This window comes from Mastacembelus armatus, chromosome 10, assembly GCF_900324485.2.
Source record: "Mastacembelus armatus chromosome 10, fMasArm1.2, whole genome shotgun sequence".
Classification (NCBI taxonomy): domain Eukaryota; kingdom Metazoa; phylum Chordata; class Actinopteri; order Synbranchiformes; family Mastacembelidae; genus Mastacembelus; species Mastacembelus armatus.
Window position 1 is genome coordinate 28926962 of NC_046642.1, and position 17688 is coordinate 28944649.

At 40.2% G+C, this 17688-nt stretch overlaps 1 protein-coding gene across 1 annotated transcript in view; it reads right to left on the reverse strand.

Moving 5' to 3' along the window:
* slc7a11 (solute carrier family 7 member 11) overlaps nt 1–5255 on the reverse strand; it is a 35691-nt gene extending 30436 nt beyond the window's left edge. Inside the window, exons 1-2 of the mRNA XM_026330852.1 lie at nt 4726–5255; nt 2446–2572 (exon numbers count right to left, since the gene is read on the reverse strand). Of these exons, the coding sequence (XP_026186637.1) occupies nt 2446–2572; nt 4726–5014 (416 nt within the window). The 5' untranslated portion in view covers nt 5015–5255. The remainder of the gene's footprint in view (nt 1–2445; nt 2573–4725) is intronic.
* Nucleotides 5256–17688: the final 12433 nt, after the last annotated feature.

Below are 17688 nucleotides of genomic sequence, written 5' to 3' on the forward strand. Positions count from 1 at the left end.
GTCACTGAGGCATTTTTTAACGAACTCCCCTTCATTGTATGGCTTTTAAGCCCGTGCAATGTTCCAAGCCAGTTGATACGATGCAAGCGTTACGATTACGGTCTCTGAGCGCTTCGTAAATTTTTGGAAAACCTGTATCTGCTTTTCTGCCTGACTTTTCAAAGTGACCAACTTGTGCTTGCGAAGTTCAGTCCCTTTTGGAAATTCTTGGTCGATGTTAGCATGGAGTGAGCTAAAGTGGCTCTGAAGATTTGAAGCTTTGAAATGCGCTAATGACGCCTGACATACAGTGGGTACGGAAAGTATTCAGACCCCTTTAAATTTTTCACTCTTTGTGTCATTGCAGCCATTTGCCAAAATCAAAAAAGTTCATTTTATTTCTCATTAATGTACACTCAGCACCCCATCTTGACAGAAAAAAACAGAAATGTAGAAATTTTTGCAAATTTATTAAAAAAGAAAAACTGAAATATCACATGGTCATAAGTATTCAGACCCTGTGCTCAGTATTGAGTAGAAGCACCCTTTTGAGCTAGTACAGCCATGAGTCCTCTTGGGAATGATGCAACAACTTTTTCACACCTGGATTTGGGGATCCTCTGCCATTCATCCTTGCAGATCCTCTCCAGTTCTGTCAGGTTGGATGGTGAACGTTGGTGGACAGCCATTTTCAGGTCTCTCCAGAGATGCTCAATTGGGTTTAGGTCAGGGCTCTGGCTGGGCCAGTCAAGAACGGTCACAGAGTTGTTTTCCGAAGCCACTCCTTTGTTATTTTAGCTGTGTGCTTAGGGTCATTGTCCTGTTCAAAGGTGAACCTTAGGCCCAGTCTGAGGTCCTGAGCACTCTGGAAGAGGTTTTTTTCCAGGATATCTCTGTACTTAGCCACATTCATCTTTCCTATAATTGCAACCAGTCATCCTGTCCCTGCAGCTGAAAAACACCCCCCACAACATGATGCTCCCACCACCATGTTTCACTGTAGGGATTGTATTGGGCAGGTGATGAGCAGTGCCTGGTTTTCTCCACACATACCGCTTAGAATTAATGCCAAAAAGTTCAATCTTGGTCTCATCAGACCAGAGAATCTTATTTCTCATATTCTAGGGGTCCTTTATGTGTTTTTTGGCAAACTCTATGCAGGCTTTCATGTGTCTTGCACTGAGGAGAGGCTTCCGTCGGGCCACTCTGCCATAAAGCCCCGACTGGTGGAGGGCTGCAGTGATAGTTGACTTTGTGGAACTTTCTCCCATCTCCCTACTGCATCTCTGGAGCTCAGCCACAGTGATCTTTGGGTTCTTCTTTACCTCTCTCATCAAGGCTCTTCTCCCACGATTGCTCAGTTTGACTAGACGGCCAGGTCTAGGAAGAGTTCTGGTCGTCCCAAACTTTTTCCATTTGAGGATTATGGAGGCCACTGTGCTCTTAGGAACCTTGAGTGCTGCAGAATTTCTTTTGTAACCTTGGCCAGATCTGTGCCTTGCCACAATTCTGTCTCTGAGCTCCTTGGGCAGTTCCTTCGACCTCATGATTCTCATTTGCTCTGACATGCACTGTGAGCTGTAAGGTCTTATATAGACAGGTGTGTGCCTTTCCTAATCAAGTCCAATCAGTTTAATTAAACACAGCTGGACTCCAATGAAGGAGCAGAACCATCTCAAGGAGGATCAGAAGAAATGGACAGCATGTGAGTTAAATATGAATGTCACTGCAAAGGGTCTGAATACTTATGACCATGTGATATTTCAGTTTTTCTTTTGTAATAAATTTGCAAAAATTTCTACATTTCTGTTTTTTTTCTGTCAAGATGGGGTGCTGAGTGTACATTAATGAGAAATAAAATGAACTTTTTTGATTTTGGCAAATGGCTGCAATGACACAAAGAGTGAAAAATTTAAAGGGGTCTGAATACTTTCCGTACCCACTGTATGTCTCCTGGCTGGCCTGGGAACGCCTCGGTGTCCCCCCTGAAAGAGCTGGAGGAAGTGTCCAGGGAAAAGGAAGCCTGAGTGTCCCTGCTTAGGATACTACCCCCGCGACCCCCCGGATAAGCGGAAGAAGATGGATGGATCTGCCCGTCGTGAGCCATTTCTTGCGCAATGTCAGTTATGATTGGCTCCATTCCTGTCTGCTGTTTGCTGCTGAGCAGGTAGTGGACAGTGGTTTTAACAGATCTTTTTCACTGATGCTACCTGTTCCTGGTCCATGAGAACTGTGAGACTCAACCAAAACAGTAAACGCTAAATAGAATGTTAAAAATGCTTTATAGAACTGACGTGAAACACAATTTTGTTAATTTGTTATAAATGTTCACATTTCACAGTACTTTTTTAAAAAAATCTTTTATTACATCCACTGCTAATACACAAGTATTAATTAAGTTTTAAGTAGTGGAGCATTAAATTTAAGTTTAGGTCAATAAACTTAAGTTAACGGGGCAGTCATTACCTTATAGCAACAAGATCAGCCCACAGCCTTATGAAAGCCATCTGGGGTCCAAAGGCTTCCATTATATAAGTGTAATGTCCACCAGACTTCTTAATACAGGTCCCCAGCTCAGCGTAGCACAGGGCTCCTGCAGTGACAGAGGTGACAGATTAGGATTGGTTTGAGAACAAGAACATAGGCCCAGAACAGTACCAGGGCTGTTAAACTCTCACATCCACATTCATAGAAGTGTACAGTCCCTCCCGAGGTCTATGATGAGTACAATATATTACTGCGGGAGCATTTCAATGTTTCAGCCCATAACTTAAGAAGGAAATATATTGGTGGACAAATTGTGATTACGAGTTTAGGGAATATGAATTATGGGAAGCAGGGAAGGAGTTCAGGAAGGACAAGGATATTGTGCTCAGACTTTTTATTACAGTGCAAATACTTTTGATCTTAAGGATATGCTGCACTATAAGGATCTGCATAGCTTCAGGATTGTTCTTCAGATGCTGTTTTTCTATCTTAACTTTTATAATTTACATTTATACACTGTCCTTTCGGTATATTATAATGTGTTTTCAGTTTTGTTGAGGTAGAGAAGTAAAAATGGTGTCTGGTTCAGTGAGAATATATATATTTTTTTTTTGTTTGTGAAGAAAAGTTGGATCACCAGTCTGGGCTTTTTAAAACAGCCCAAAACATTACCTAACCTTAACCAAATATTTACAATATTGTAAAACAATATTGTAAATATTTGGTTACACAAGCACAGATATTTTGGCACCAAAAAAAAAAAGCTTGAACATTTTATTGATGTGTTCAGTTCAATTAATCAGTTTCCCCAGAGCTTTTGCAGCATTTATTATTAGTATTATTAGTATTATTATTGTTGGGTGTAAAGGAGAGTTCTTTTAGTTGAAATTCTGAGACTGTGTAACTGTGTTACTTGTTAGACACACACACTATGACTACAAGATATGAGTAAGTGACCTTGGACACAAAACACTAAGCCAGGTCACAAAGTAAACAACTATTACCAGTTAGCAGCTACTCAGCCCCATACACAGTGAGCTGTGATAATGTGTGTTCTGCCACCTCTCCATCATATGCAGCATTAAGACAGCCAGCTAAACTTAACCCTCATGATCCTGTCGCAGTTCACAAGGTTGTCCTACATCTGCTATTTTGGGAGATGCTCTGACCCAGTTGTCTAGCGACCACATTTTGGCCATTTTTTCTGCTTCCAACACATCAACTTCAAGATCTGACCTTTCACTTGCTGCCTAGTATAGCCCAGACATAATCAATGTAATTAATGTCACCTGCCTGCGGTTAATATGGTTTATAGTGTGACCAGTCTGTTCAACTCTCAGCCCTGATTTGTGAAGTCAAGAAAAATTTTGAGTAAAATAACTAATTTGCCTCAACATGGTTTACGGTCTGAACAGTGCACATATTCACTTAGTCTCAGCAGCAGCTTAACACACTGAGAAATATTATTCCTAATTCATGTATTGCGTGTTTTTAAAATTCTGCTCTTAACCAACATTTCTGTGACTATTAGGGATTAGATTGCAGTTCACAGAATTGAGGTGACACACAACGTTGCCACCATTAATATTTGTTTTCTGACAATGTTAATATTTACATTTCTGTATAACAGCTGCAAAATAGGTCATTACAGGCATGTTACACTCTTTAAAAATATATTATGAATGCTGTCTTAAGAGCAAGTAAATCAGTGCATAGAGTATAAGGCTTTTGCCTTTAAATTTATAGCGACAGTGATAATAAAGATTAAATCCTCATTTTACTATACACGTCATACACAAGATGTCCTGTACAATTTGTATTTTTAGGCCAAAACACTGAAATATAGAACAACTTTAGTTAAAGGGAAAATCAGCAACACAACACAGCAAAATAAACTATGACATATGTATAAAAACTTTTTTTACTGCTAAGAAAAAAACTCTTTAGAAAGAACTAACATGAATACAGAGTGTAACCTTAGTAGTTATAAAGTCAGATATGAAAAAAACTGGTTTAAGTATATTTATAGTAAGGCGGTTTTATTTGTTTTGCTTGCCTTACTTATTGGTGAATTAATTAGTTGTTCTTATTAGATATACTTCTGACCTACCTTGTGTGTATTTATTTTTTTCATTCCTTCTGAGTGAGTATTTAACAAATAATATGTGTATGTGTATGCATTTAGTAACACTGGAATTTTTCCCAATCATCATAGCTAGACAACTTCCCCATTTCTGAGAAATCTGTGTAGTAACTCACCAAAGAGTGACAGTATACCACAGGCAAGCCATACTATTAGTGACATTCCTACACTGCCTGAGTTCTTTAGAATGCCCTTTGGAGAGATGAATATCCCAGCTCCAATAACGCTTCCAATGATGATGGAGATCCCGCGGAGGAGGGTCACCTTTTTTCCTAGGCCTACCTTCCTGTTGTCCCCATCTTGTAGTTTTCCACCAGAATCTGACACAGTCCCATTTTGGGAAAATGTATGTCCATTTAGTCCAACTCTTCCATCTTTTTGAGGAGATGTAGTCCTGTTGGTCATCTTCTTGAACACTGCCTAACACACACGCAAAGTGTCTCTTTTTTGAAATGGAGTGTATTGTACTTAGGTCCTGACTTTTGGGTATAGCACAAACCCACTTAGCCTGTGCAGGTGAAAATACAAAACAGAGTAAAATTAGGTTTCAGGGAGGAAAGACCTCTTTACACACTCCTCACTACTGCTCAACCCCCATCACCCCCCACGCCTCCTTCTCTTGCTCACTCTTTGCCTTGCTCTCTCTCTCTCTCTCATTGCCATTCATGCCCCCACTCACAAGGCTCTCACCATAAAGTCACTAGTACCTACCCTTTGCCTCTCTGATTTTGTATCCTGTGTGTGATTTTCTATAGTCCCTCCCACCCTCAGTCTGTTTCTCTCCAGCCCATTACTTATCACTGGAGTCCTGCCTCTTCTCAAGAACGAGTTGTGACTCAGCTCAGTGAAGTGACGTATTTCACTCCTGTTGCAAGTAATCGTGACACAGCAAAGACTGTTTCACTCATCACACTTGTATTCAAAATCACCACCCCTGCTTCCTGTTTCCATTCAATGTATGGGTCTGGATAGGATAGGATTAACAAGATTTATCACAGATTACATGTCATAATCAAGCCGAACGGTAGATTATGTTAAAAGGAACAGACATTGGTAAAGTGTTGGCAAGCTTTGCAGAGTTGATTTATCATTAAATCATTCAAAAATTCATAGAAGATTAGTCTCAGTAATTTCCCTAAACAGCTGGTCATCCTAGTTTTTATCAAATTTTACTCAAACAACAGTAACTAGTTACATTCAGTATGTTATGCATTCTACTAATGACAGCAGGTGTAAATGGCAGGTATAAATTCCTGGATGTAGTACTGAGTACAGTATTTTGTAAGCTTACCCACAGTCACAACTTATTGTCAAACTTAATCACCACTTTTACTTTTATCATGTGTAGGCTACAGTTATCAATTACTTTAACAAATTAGCTGCTTACCATATTGCCTGAAAAAATGTCCACCTATATTTCCTTCTTCAAATTGCATTATAACAGCAATATATATCTATATATATATATCTATATATATATATATATATATAGATATATATTGCTAATGCAAGCATACTCTCCTTGACAGGCTTTACTTGGAAGACATGGAAGGATGGGTGAATATGCATGGAGAGCTGAAGCTAAAGACAGGTGGGTGAAATGGAAATGGTGAAAGAACTCCTGAAGCAGGGAATATGAGACTCCACCCTGAGATGCAAGCTGAGGGTAGCCAGCTAAACCTTCTGTTCAAAAAGGTGGTGAGGAGTTAGGGTACAATGAATGTTGGCATTCTTCATGAGGTGCACCAAGGAGGACAGCATGGCAGAGTGGCTCTCATCCAGGTCTTGTGAGGGAACATTGGCCTCTTTCTCTTGGCTGCAGGCTGGGGGGGGGGATAAGCACAATGTAAGGGAGGCAGGCTGATGGGAGCTGGACAAGGTTTGTAGGCTTATTCTACCCAATGTAGCTCACTGGGCCAAAGGGCCTGAGTTTACAAACAGCACTCTAAGTCTGGAAGTTATATATTTTCATGTATTCCTTAATGGTGGGTTAATTCTGTAATTGTGTGAAACTGTTTTTATCTGATGATGCTGTGTGTGATAAAATTTACATGAATAGGCCCTATGTAAAATAGCTAAATCACTGCCATAAGTGTAACCTTTGACATCAGCCTGTCCAGCTGTGAAGATTGTAGTGTCTCTGACCTAGTCGTCATTGCAGTTTGGTGTAATAATCTGATGAAGGAAGGAAGAGCTCAAATGCTCTTAAACAGGAGAGTGTCTTGCATGTTTATTTATTTATTTTCACTAACATTTCACACACACACATCTAGAATACAGATTGTGTCACTATGGAAATATATACAGTACCAGTACACACTTTCTAAATCTAACTTGTCCTAGTGTGACTAGTTAAAGTTAGTTAAAGAGCTTTCTTACTTGCAGTATACCATATTGAACAAAACTCCATCCACCCATCCATCCATTATCTATAACTATTCCTTAACCAGGGTCCCAGGGACCTGCTGGAGCCTATCCCAGCTCTCTTTGGGTGAAAGGCAGGGGTCCACCCTGGACAGGTCCCCAGTCCATCACAGGGCCACATAGAGACAAACAACCTCACACACTCACACCTACTCCTATGGGCAATTTAGAGTCACCAATCAACCTGACATACATGGTTTTGGACTGTGGGAGGAAACCAGAGTACCTGGAGAAAACCCACACAAGCACAGGGAGAACATGCAGACTCCACACAGAAAGGTCAGATTGTGAACCCACAACCTTATTGCTGTGAGGCAACAGTGCTAACCACTCATCCACAATGCTGCCCTGAACAAAACTCTATATTTTATAACATTCAGAAATAACTATGTTTTTCATAACTAATAGAAGACAGTCAAAAGAGATAAAAAATCTACAAAAAACTATGCATTTTCTTTGTCCTTGACATATGCTGAGGTCCCAAATATAGCACCCCACTGTAATTCCCAGTAATTTCACTGACTTCTAATTTTGAGCCCTGTATAAACATACAATGGCAGGGTAATAGCTAATCATAGTCTACTTGCAAATGTCATAGATTTTAAATCATATAAATTTAAAATGTTTTGATGAGCCAGTTTGTTTTACTGTGTAATGTCAGCAGTTTATATCTGTATCTCTGGACATCAGGTTCCAGCATGATTAACTGCTTATAGCAAGCCTCCTTACTGTATTACTGTACCTGCTATATCTACAACTTTTATATACTAGTAACAGTATGTGTTCTGAAAGTTGAGATTAATTCCATAAATCAGGGTGGATCCTCCGAGTGGGGGTGTTGTCAAAAGGCTTACTTCATTGCTAGGAGAACAGAAAGACCAGATGACTCAGTGAAAGCAACCAGGTGTGGCAAATGCAAAGTTTGGGTCCTTCATTGTTTGCTAATTGGATAAATTGAAAAGTTATTGCAGCTACCCATGAGCAAATAATGATTCAGTCCAAGACACACACAAATCATTTGTTACTTAATTACCGTTTCCAGACATTTTAGTAACTTCTGTTGTTTATTTTTGTGAGTGATTATTGACAAAAGTAAAACTAACCTTGTGTGGAGAGAAATGAAACGAATTGTGTTTTCATTTTTCATTTCATTTCATTTTTCAAACAGTTTTGTACATATTTGTGGAAAAAGCTTCTTAACCTCCACTGAGATTCTTTGGGTAATTTTAACTTGCCTTCATTTTAAATTGTATTTAAATTTTCTATTTTGTATTAATATTTGGATATTCCTGGATAGTGGTGTTAATCATCTCTGTCTGTTTTCACATGCCAGCTGCCACTAATGTTGCAGATATTCTGACTGATATTCTCTGTCAAGCCATGCGTTTAGGTTACATTTCTTGCCATTTTGAGAAATTGTCCCCATTTAACAGTGGTTTCACAGTCTTCTCAGGGATGTACAGACAAATATCACTGGATTTGTTTTATACTGAAGAAAACTTCTGCTCTCCTTTTTCATGAACTAGGTTTATGGATTTAATATTTCTTATTCACAACCAAAAAAGGTAATGATATCCCTGGGAAGTGCAAATCACTTTGAATGGCTTTTTTATGTGTATTAAAATAGGACTGAGTTAGGACTCCGAGATGGAGTAGAACTTTTGACTCAAAATCACAAGTTTCAAGTGACTTCTGTAAATACCAAGGTGTTATCTGGAGCTGGAAAGCTATTATGTGGGGGTTTCCAGGTTTTCCAGGAACCGTGGGAATCTCAGTTATGTTCCTTTTTATATTGTGTAATTGGAAGTCAGGTTTCACTCTGTACTGAGGGGCAAGTACATACAGGATCAGCTTCTGCACATTCCTCCCTTACCACCAAACAGCAGTGGCAGAGGTGTGAGAGAAAAGAAAAAAGTTTGCTGCTCAGGTGGAAACAAGCCATATAGTTTACCAAATCACATTTAAGATGAGGACACTGGAGGGAATTTAAGGTCAAAGTCATTAATATCTGTATAAAAGCAGACTAGAGATACCAGGATACTCAGCCAATGACAAATATTTAATTACCCAAGAGTTCTCAGGAAAATGGCGCAACACTAGAAAGATTGACAGTGACGTCCTGTGGAGTAAAATATTCTAGTGTAATTATTTTAATAAGGAAAGGCAAACATATATAAAACAGTTCATTAGTATATCGAAAAGGAAAATGTCACTGATTTTATAAAGAGTAATGCTTGCTGTGAGGCAACAGTGCTACCCACCAAGCCACCATGCTGCCATAGTCAGTCCAATTCCTGTTAATTACTCATCTGCCATTGATTAAGGTGTTGTTTAGCCTGATGGCAGTGGGGATGAAGGTGCTCTTGTATTGTTTCGTCCTGCATCACAGTGAGGTGTTGTCCACCTCAGATGCTTCTCTGCTGCTTCTCATTTCCACATCTTAATCCTGAGCTAACTCACCACACCATACAAACGGAGGTAAAAACTACTGAAGCGCGTAATGTTCGAAGTAGAAGATTTAATAGGCAGAACGACAAGGCAGCTAGTCCCAGGCCAGCTGACAGGTATAGGCCTTCTTGCTCAGCCCCGGTATAAACAGTTTGCCTGCTTAACATAATTGCTATTGCGACACCCAGTGGACACATTTAGAACAGCAGTTTCTTTCATTGAAAAATTGCAGCTAATTTAAACTTCAAATCGTCTCGCGGGCCGGATTAAACCCGTTTGCGGGCCCGATCTGGCCCACGGGCCGTACGTTTGACACCCCTGTTTTAGAGGTATACAACAGGAGTCAGTAGGAGTCAGTGTTTTACTGCAGGCACTGAAGGATTTTATCAGGCCATTGTTTGACCATTCCTGTCCTTTCCTGATACATGCAACAATAGCAGAATCATCAGAATGCTTTTGAATGTGGAAAGATTTGTGAATTATATTACATTACTAATACCGTAATCATTGGATACATCATTAACCTCCTAAGACCAGAGCTTTGGTTTGGCTTGCATTTTAGATTTCTTCTAGCTATTTGGGGTTAGGTGGAACCAATAAATATAACAACCAGATATTATCTTTGAACATGAAGCACTTGTAATTTGTGTACAACCTTGATGTCAGTCATAATATTTCTAATGAGATATGTGTGTGTGTGTGTGTGTGAGTGATAGAGAAAGTGAGTTTGGAGATGGAGAAGTGTGGTATAAGTATTATGGTGCAGACAATGAAAAATGTGATGTCCATGTATGTGGATGCCAGGTCCTAGGAGGTTAATATAAAAATCTGATTTACTGCAGCTTTAAATACAGCCTTAAGGAAACCTACTTTATAAACATTGGTTTGGCACCTGAGTACTTGGTTGGCACACAGAGGAAACTCAAAGGTGAGAGGCCATATCCATGACCTGCATTACCTTCCTAAAAGCTAACAGCATTGTCAGTTGAGCAGAGTGCAAGAATAAGGCCAAGGGGAGTGGCCTGATTTTGCCCAGGTATCCTAGGACAGGTTCAACATGACATTTTTTTTTTTTTGGCCCCCCAGCATAACTGTTCCTCTGGGTTGCAGTGCAACTTACAGTGGGTTAGGAAAGTATTCAGACCCCTTTAAATTTTTCACTCTTTGTGTCATTGCAGCCATTTGCCAAAATCAAAAAAGTTCATTTTATTTCTCATTAATGTACACTCAGCACCCCATCTTGACAGAAAAAAACAGAAATGTAGAAATTTTTGCAAATTTATTAAAAAAGAAAAACTGAAATATCACATGGTCATAAGTATTCAGACCCTTTGCAGTGACACTCATATTTAACTCACATGCTGTCCATTTCTTCTGATCCTCCTTGAGATGGTTCTGCTCCTTCATTGGAGTCCAGCTGTGTTTAATTAAACTGATTGGACTTGATTAGGAAAGGCACACACCTGTCTATATAAGACCTTACAGCTCACAGTGCATGTCAGAGCAAATGAGAATCATGAGGTCGAAGGAACTACCCAAGGAGCTCAGAGACAGAATTGTGGCAAGGCACAGATCTGGCCAAGGTTACAAAAGAATTTCTGCAGCTCTCAAGGTTCCTAAGAGCACAGTGGCCTCCATAATACTCAAATGGAAAAAGTTTGGGACGACCAGAACTCTTCCTAGACCTGGCCGTCCAGCCAAACTGAGCAATCGTGGGAGAAGAGCCTTGGTGAGAGAGGTAAAGAAGAACCCAAAGATCACTGTGGCTGAGCTCCAGAGATGCAGTAGGGAGATGGGAGAAAGTTCCACAAAGTCAACTATCACTGCAGCCCTCCACCAGCCAGGGCTTTATGGCAGAGTGGCCTGACGGAAGCCTCTCCTCAGTGCAAGACACATGAAAGCCTGCATAGAGTTTGCCAAAAGACACATGAAGGACTCTGAGACTATGAGAAATAAGATTCTCTGGTCTGATGAGACCAAGATTGAACTTTTTGGCGTTAATTCTAAGCGGTATGTGTGGAGAAAACCAGGCACTGCTCATCACCTGCCCAATACAATCCCTACAGTGAAACATGGTGGTGGGAGCATCATGTTGTGGGGGTGTTTTTCAGCTGCAGGGACAGGACGACTGGTTGCAAGTGAAGGAAAGATGAATGCGGCCAAGTACAGAGATATCCTGGAAGAAAACCTCTTCCAGAGTGCTCAGGACCTCAGACTGGACCGAAGGTTCACCTTTCAACAGGACAATGACCCTAAGCACACAGCTAAAATAACAAAGGAGTGGCTTCGGAACAACTCTGTGACCGTTCTTGACTGGCCCAGCCAGAGCCCTGACCTAAACCCAATTGAGCATCTCTGGAGAGACCTGAAAATGGCTGTCCACCAACGTTCACCATCCAACCTGACAGAACTGGAGAGGATCTGCAAGGAAGAATGGCAGAGGATCCCCAAATCCAGGTGTGAAAAACTTGTTGCATCATTCCCAAGAAGACTCATGGCTGTACTAGCTCAAAAGGGTGCTTCTACTCAATACTGAGCACAGGGTCTGAATACTTATGACCATGTGATGTTTCAATTTTTCTTTTTTAATAAATTTGCAAAAATTTCTACATTTCTGTTTTTTTCTGTCAAGATGGGGTGCTGAGTGTACATTAATGAGAAATAAAATGAACTTTTTTGATTTTGGCAAATGGCTGCAATGACACAAAGAGTGAAAAATTTAAAGGGGTCTGAATACTTTCCATACCCACTGTATGTGTACAGACGGACGGGCCTCTCCTCTGAGGACTTCATCTCCTGCTTCAACTCCACCTGCTCGGAGATTCTGGATTCTGTTGCACCTTTTAAGTGCAATTCCTCCATACCCAAGCCTGACCCCTGGTTGAATGACACCATACATGCCCTCAGGCAGTGCTGCAGACAGACTGAGCACAGGTGGAAAAAGGACACACTACATGTCTGTGTGGGTATATCGAGGGACAGTGAAGGAGGCAAGATCTGTACAACAATAGTAAACGTCCTGAAGTATTATTCAGAGCAATCAACTCCTCATACTGTTCTGTCAGACGTCTCAGCTACTACCTGTGAGAATTTCCTCCAGTTTTATTGACAAGGTGGCATCGGTTAAACAGAAAATTGTGAAAAGTAAGAATGCCTGTGTTAATCTTTATATCTATGTTAACCTGCATGTTCTACCATTTTTTGAGACATATTGCGGAACATGTCACACTTTTGCTGTCCTCTGGACATCATACCTGCTAAGGTGCTGAAAGATGTCTTTAATACTGTTGGGTCCTGTCTACTCTATTTTATCAACAGTTGCCTTAGGGATGGTTCAGACTGTTTTTAAACATGCTGTTGTAAGGCCACTAACCTTCATCCACCTATTTTATTTAATTTTAGACCTGCTTCAACCTTACCATTTTTATCTACATTTTTAGAAAAGGTTTTATTCAGTTGCATTCATTTTTAGAAAACGATGTTATTTTAGAAAAATTTCAGTTTGGTTTTAGATCTCAACACAGCACTGAGTCTGTACTGCTCAAAGTGCAGAATGATATTCTTTTATCACTTGACTCTAAAAAGCCTGTGTTGTTGGTGGTGCTGGACCATCCTCTGTTTTGACACTGTGGACCATTCTATCCTCATCACATGTCTAGCTCAGCTTGTAGGCCTCCATGGGACTTTACTTCAATGGTTTGAGTCTTACTTGACTGACAGGACTTTTGCAGTCACAATCAATGACTTCTCGTCCTCCACTGCTCTGTTGTTCTCTGGTGTTCCCCAAAGGTCTATTCTTGGACCAGTACGGTTTTCTTTGTATTTGTTGCTGCTAGATTCAGTTATTAACAAACATCTTCCTGCAGATGATATGCAACTCTATTTGCCAGTTTTTCCTGAGGATTACTATTGCAACAACACATCATCAGTAGGGTAAAACTAACCTGTCTCACGTCATGGTGCCGCCTCCTGTTGGTGTTGCTCTCCGGGTAAGCGAATCACTTTTGTCTTGCAAGCGTATCGTGTTGTGTGTGTTGTATAGTTCGTCTACAGACTAGCAACAGACTAGCTATAGTTTAACACACCTAAAAACTAACTAAACTCTAAACAATTCATTAACTGCTACATTCCGGTACTAGTCAAGTACCTTTCTATTTTGACCGGTATTTATTGCTATTTCCTGACTTAGCGCTCGTTAGCCTACCGGTTAGCTTAGCTAGCTAGTTAGCTTGCTAACATGGCCTCTCCCTCTCCCTCTCTCTCTTGCTCGGTGTGCCACATGTTTAGTTATTCCTCTGCCTCCTTTAGCGATAATGATACCTGTATTAAGTGTAAGGTTCTGTTAGCCTTGGAGGCGAGGATCACTGATTTGGAAGCGCGGCTCCGCACCTTCGAACAAAAGCCAGCTAGCCTAGCCCCGTTAGCTGGTGTGGAGCCACCGAGCTCAGGGTCTGTTAGCGGTCCAAGGGCAGCTCCGGAGCAGCCCGGAGAATTAGCCTGGGTGACGGTCCGACGGAAACGTACTCCTAAGCAGAAGCCCACGGCTCATCACCTGCCTGTTCACGTTTCTAATAGATTTTTTCCTCTCAGCGACACACCCGCTGAGAAACCGACTCTGATAATTGGCGATTCCATAGTCAGGAACGTGAAAATAGAGACACCAGCGACCATAGTCAAATGTTTCCTGGGGCCAGAGCGGGCGACATCGAGTCAAATCTGAAGCTGCTGGCTAAGGCTAATCGTAAATATGGGAAAATTATTATTCACGTCGGCAGCAATGACACCCGATTACGCCAATCGGAGGTCACTAAAATTAATGTTGAGTCGGTGTGTAACTTTGCTAAATTAATGTCGGACTCCGTAGTTTTCTCTGGACCCCTCCCCAATCTGACCAGCGATGACATGTTTAGCCGCATGTCGTCGTTCCGTCGCTGGCTGTCTAGGTGGTGTCCAGCAAACGATGTGGGCTTCATAGACAATTGGGCCACTTTCTGGGGAAAACCCGGTCTGGTAGCGAGAGACGGCATCCATCCCACTTTGAATGGTGCAGCTCTCATCTCTAGAAATTTGGCCGAGTTTATTAGCCGACCTAAAGCCTGACAATCCAGGGTGGGGACCGGGACGCAGAGACTTAGTCTAAAACGCCTCTCTGCAGTTTCCTTAGAGCCGCCGCCCCCCTCAAACCACATAGAGACTGTGTCTGCCCCTCGAACATATAAATCAAATAAATTAGAAGTTAACAGAAGAGGAGTTATTCATAAAAACTTAATAAAAATTAAGACCACTCCTCTTATTGAACAGAAAAACAGAACTGTCAAATGTGGATTATTAAATATTAGGTCCCTTTCATCTAAATCTCTGTTAGTAAATGATTTGATAACTGATCACCAAATTGACCTACTTTATCTTACTGAAACCTGGTTACAGCAGGATGAATATGTCAGTCTGAATGAATCAACCCCCCTCAGTCATAAAAATTATCATGTTCCTCGAAGCACAGGTCGAGGTGGAGGAGTAGCTGCAATCTTCCACTCAAACTTATTATTAAACTTTCATCCTCAGAACAATTTTAACTCATTTGAGAGCCTCACTCTTAGTCTCTCACATCCAAACTGGAAAACACAAAAACCAGTTCTACTTGTCACTGTGTACCGTCCACCTGTCCCTTACTCAGAGTTTTTAACTGAATTCCCTGACTTCCTGTCTGATTTAGTGCTTAGATCAGATAAAGTTGAAAATAACAGCCTCAGCATTGCATTTAATTCTATATTAGATTCAATTGGTTTCATTCAAAATGTTAATAAACCCACCCACTGTTTTAATCACACCCTTGATCTTGTTCTGACCTATGGCATCGAAATTGAACATCTAATAGTTTTTCCCCCAAATCCTGTTTTGTCAGATCATTCTTTAATAACTTTTGAATTTAAAATGATGGATCATGCAGCGTCTGGAAGAAAATTCCACTACAGCAGATGTTTATCCGACAACGCTGTTAATAAATTTAAGAAAATGATTCCATCTTTATTTACATCTATGCCAAGTATAAACATAGTGGAGGGCAGCTGCTTCAATCCTACTCCCTACCAAATTGATCATGTTGTTGACAGCGCTGTAACCTCACTGCGTGAAACGCTTCATTCTGTAGCCCCTCTGAAAAAGAAGTTAGTGAATCAGAGGAGACTAGCCCCATGGTATAATTTACATATTCGTACCTTAAAGCAGGCATCACGAAGGCTGGAAAGGAAGTGGCGTTCCACAAACTTAGAGGAAATTTTTCTAGCCTGGAAAAACAGTCTACTAACATATAAAAAAGCTCTCCGTAAAGCCAGAACTACATACTATTCATCACTAATAGAGGAAAATAAGAACAATCCCAGGTTTCTTTTCAGCACTGTAGCCAGGCTGACAAAAAGTCACAGCTCCGTTGAGCCCAGTGTTCCCTTAGCTCTCAGCAGTGATGAATTTATGAGTTTCTTTACAAATAAAATCACAACTATTAGAGATAAAATTCAGCAGATGCTTCCTATAACTGCAATAAATTAATCTTTTACTACAGTAGCTCTTGAATCATCTGTAGGACCTCAGTTATGTTTAGACTGCTTCTCTCCTATAGATCTCTCTGAATTTACATCAGTAGTTGCTTCATCGAAATCATCAACGTGTCTCTTGGACCCCATCCCGACTAGACTGCTTAAAGGCACCCTGCCATTAATGAACACATTCAATGCAATGTTTTTCCTTCATGTTGTGTTGATGTCAATAAATTACATAAGGATTAAATTACGTTGATGCAAACTTTCACATAAACCTTATGTGTTTGTTCAAATATTTGATGTAAAGGTAATGAGATGTTCTACATAAACCTTATGTGATTATTCAAGTATTTTACATTAAAGCAATTTATGTTTGGTTATTAGACATCCTGTAGTAAATCAAAATGCAATACAAAGCACAGCTCAGAGAACTTTATTGCCAAGTCCAGCATAACATTAAAAACATAACAGGCAAATAATTTGCAAAATTTTAAACATTTGTTCCATTTGCTACTCAAACTAAAAATTATGCATCGGCAAGACATTCCACTGCCGTGAAACCTGAGTAAAAGCTGGATTAAAATCTTCTATGGTTTTCCAGTGTACATTATACCCAGCAGTACTAAAGGAAGTCAAAGGCCTCGGTTTTGTACTGTACCTAAAAGAAGAAAAATAAAAAGCTTTCCAAGGTGTTCATACAGACAAAAAAAGACAAAAATTAAAGTACAATACACTCAGCCATTTCATTAGGCACACCCATACCCTCTAATAGTACCCTAGAAATTATTGTAGCAAAACAGGGAGTTGTACAGGAATGAAAAAAGAAAAAACATTCCACTAATCAGTCCCTGTGCTGACATTAGTCCAAAAACATCCTTTACAGTTTCCAGATTGACTTATGCTGACATATACCAAGTGTCACTCTGCAACATTTAAAATGGTAATGGAATGAGATTTTCTTAGAAGTAAAGGAACACATAAGATGCACATTAATTAGTGAGGGGGGGCTTCATTCAAGGTCAAATATGAATTTGAGTTCTAATGTGTAGCTTAGGTTGAGTGCATAAATCAAACCAAAAAGCATGATAACTTCACAGGAAATGCTTCTTAGGTTGTTTAGCAGTTCCACACCCTCTATCACCACTCCAACATCCTCTGGCTGTTCATCTTTATCTGCTTCTTCTTTAAGCATCACATAAAGACCCATTGTGGTTTGTGTGATTGCACTGTTGGCATCCTCAAAGTCAGCACTCTAAGGGTTAAAAACAAATTGACCATTTTTTTAAATAAAACATCCCAATACTGAATAAATCCTGAGAGATCGCAATAAAATGTCACTACTTACCAAGTACTCCTTGATGACAGTGTTGCTGTCCTCATTTAGGTAGGCACACAGATTTTTAAGGATGCAGTCTCTCTTAAGTTCAATGTCATCACTGTGCAAAAGGGGGGATCTTAATGTTTTGTGTAAGACAGTTTCCAGGACATTGTTCCTTAGAGTTTTATGAAGTGGAGAGATGTGATGTTCCTCAGTTCTCACTAGCCTTGAGGTAGATGGTGGTATACAAAGTTGGGACAGACTCCAATAACATAACTTGCCCACCTGCACACCATTGTTTTTTAAAATAGAAATAAACACAATGTAGTCTAGTTAATTTTTGCATATATTCA